General features: G+C 34.2%; 1 protein-coding gene across 1 annotated transcript; it reads left to right on the forward strand.

Annotated features, from left to right (window-relative positions):
- Positions 1 to 1,144: 1,144 nt before the first annotated feature.
- LOC101964712 (olfactory receptor 14J1) lies at positions 1,145 to 2,056 on the forward strand. The gene has a single exon (XM_013364540.2). The coding sequence runs from the start codon at positions 1,145 to 1,147 to the stop codon at positions 2,054 to 2,056; it is 912 nt and encodes a 303-aa protein (XP_013219994.2).
- The last annotated feature ends 380 nt before the right edge of the window (positions 2,057 to 2,436 follow it).

Genomic DNA, 2,436 nt, shown 5'->3' on the forward strand with positions numbered 1-2,436 from the left:
TGACTGAACTTCCTATGATAAATCCAGAGATATGCCTGAAATAGATTCTGTGAAAACTTTATCAACCTAACTACATGATTAAGATCATATCTGAGTGCATTCTCAATAGCTCAGAGAATTGTGGGTTTTGGATCTTTGCTAATTTGACTAGGATAAAAGTTGTACCTCATTGTTACTTTAATTAAAAACTAGGGTAGATAACTTTTCCTGAGAATATTGGTCATTTGATTTCTTTTTCTAAAATGCAGTAGAAAAATTTTTGCCTTTCATCACTTATAATTTTTCAGATGATTTTATATATTTTATGATAAGGGCAATGACTGTATATCATAATTTTTACACAGATGCTATTAATGTAACATGTATCTTTAACATTAGTTTTCCAAAGAATGCATGGAGAAAGAAAAAATGTTAAGAATTTGTTCTCTTATATATGAAAAAATATTATGAAATTGCAATTAAAGGATCAGGTAGTACCAGTGGTGATATAAAAACAGATTATCAGGGCTGGGCTTCTGACTCATTGGTGGAGGGCTCACCTGGCACATGTGAGGTACAGGGTTTGATCCTCAGCACCACATAAAAATAAATAAAGGCATTTGTGTCCATATACAACTAAAAAAATTTTTAAAAAAACCAGATTATCACACATTGCATGCACAAATTAAAATATAGCATACTTCATAAAAATGTAAAATTACTATGTTTCAATGAAAAAAATAAGATTTAAATTTAGGAAGATTACTGGAAAAAAACAGATACCTCAAAAATGTCTCTAAAAATGTATTTTAGAGCTGTGCTCATATGAACTGAATGAAAACTTTAGTGTGTATAAAACTTGGGTGCTGTATGTTCTATTAGTTCAATTATGCATTTTTCTTCCTTTGATTAGAATGAGTGACACTAAATTATATTATCTATTTTACTAATCCTCCTTATGGCTGAGTCAAAACATTTAAAATTACTCTATGTAATTCTTAGTATGTAAAGCTATTTCATGCTTAAAATGGTGGGCTGATGGTCCAATCTTCATGCTTCCATTTTGCCAAGTAAGTACACTAGATTCTTGAATAACAAACATTGTATTTTTAGGATTTTCCATTCTTCCTACTGTCAGTATCCTTCTTAGAAATCAAGAAGGGAAATGGCTAATTTCACTACAATGAGTGCATTTCTTCTCATGGGTTTTTCTGGCAAGACTGAAATAAAAATGCTATTTGCTGCTCTTTTCTTAGTCTTATATATAGTGGCTCTAGTTGGCAATATTCTCATTATTACCACCACTTCCATGGACCACAGTCTCTCCTCACCTATGTATTTCTTCTTGAAACATCTCTCCTTTCAGTATCTGTGCTACATTTCTGTGACAGTCCCAAGGTCCATTTGCAACTCTTTCATGCATAATGGCTATATTTCCCTCTGGGAATGCATATTGCAGTGTTTTGCATTCACTCTCTGTGGCTGTGCTGAGATGGCATTACTCACAGTGATGTCTTACGACCGCTATGTGGCCATTTGCCTTCCACTGCGCTATGAAGTCATCATGGATATCAGTACCTGTGTTCATGGACTGTTAGCCAACTGGGCCAGTGGAATCCTTGGTGGAGTCAGACACACAGCTGCTACTTTTTCCATACACTTCTGTGGTGCCAACATCATTCATCAATTCTTCTGTGATGTCCCCCAGCTTCTGAAACTCTCTTGTTCCAATGAATATGTGAGTGAGCTTGGAGTTACTGGCTTCTTGGCCTTGTTGACATTTGTTTGCTTCATCTCTATTGGAGTTACCTACATGCATATATTCTCTACTGTGCTGAGGATACCATCTGCTGAGGGCAGAGCCAGAGCCTTTTCTACCTGCCTGCCCCACCTATCTGTTGTCATATTATTCGTCTCTACTAGTGCCTTTGATTTTCTAAAGCCACATTCAGAGTCTCCAACTGTGTCAGACTTTTTACTCACTGTTTTTTATACTGTTCTGCCCCCAACACTCAATCCAATAATCTATAGCCTGAGAAATAAGGCCATGAAAGAAGCCTTAAAAAAAGATTTTTGAAAGAAGAAGACTTCTTTTTCTGGATCACATCTATTAATTTGTTTTGAGGGAAAAGTAAAAATTTATTACAGAAAAAAAATAACATAACCAATCAAGAAATTAAAGTTAAAACAGAATTTATTATAGGGAGATTCATGAGAAAGTCATTATACAAATGGACTCTATGCAATAAAAACAGTGAATACAGAGTTATGTATAAATTACTCTTATAAATACAGCTGATTAAAATCTCACTAAACAAATTCAGGCGTGAGAAAAATTTCTTCCATTTTAAAGAAATTAATTGTTCTTCATCACTCATTTCTATCAGGGTAATGGAAACGTAGTTAATTTGAAATATCTTACTCATTTTTTCCTGAATTACACCCGAGTAGGAGCCA

The sequence above is a fragment of the Ictidomys tridecemlineatus genome, chromosome 8 (genome assembly GCF_052094955.1).
Source record: "Ictidomys tridecemlineatus isolate mIctTri1 chromosome 8, mIctTri1.hap1, whole genome shotgun sequence".
NCBI classification, from domain to species: domain Eukaryota; kingdom Metazoa; phylum Chordata; class Mammalia; order Rodentia; family Sciuridae; genus Ictidomys; species Ictidomys tridecemlineatus.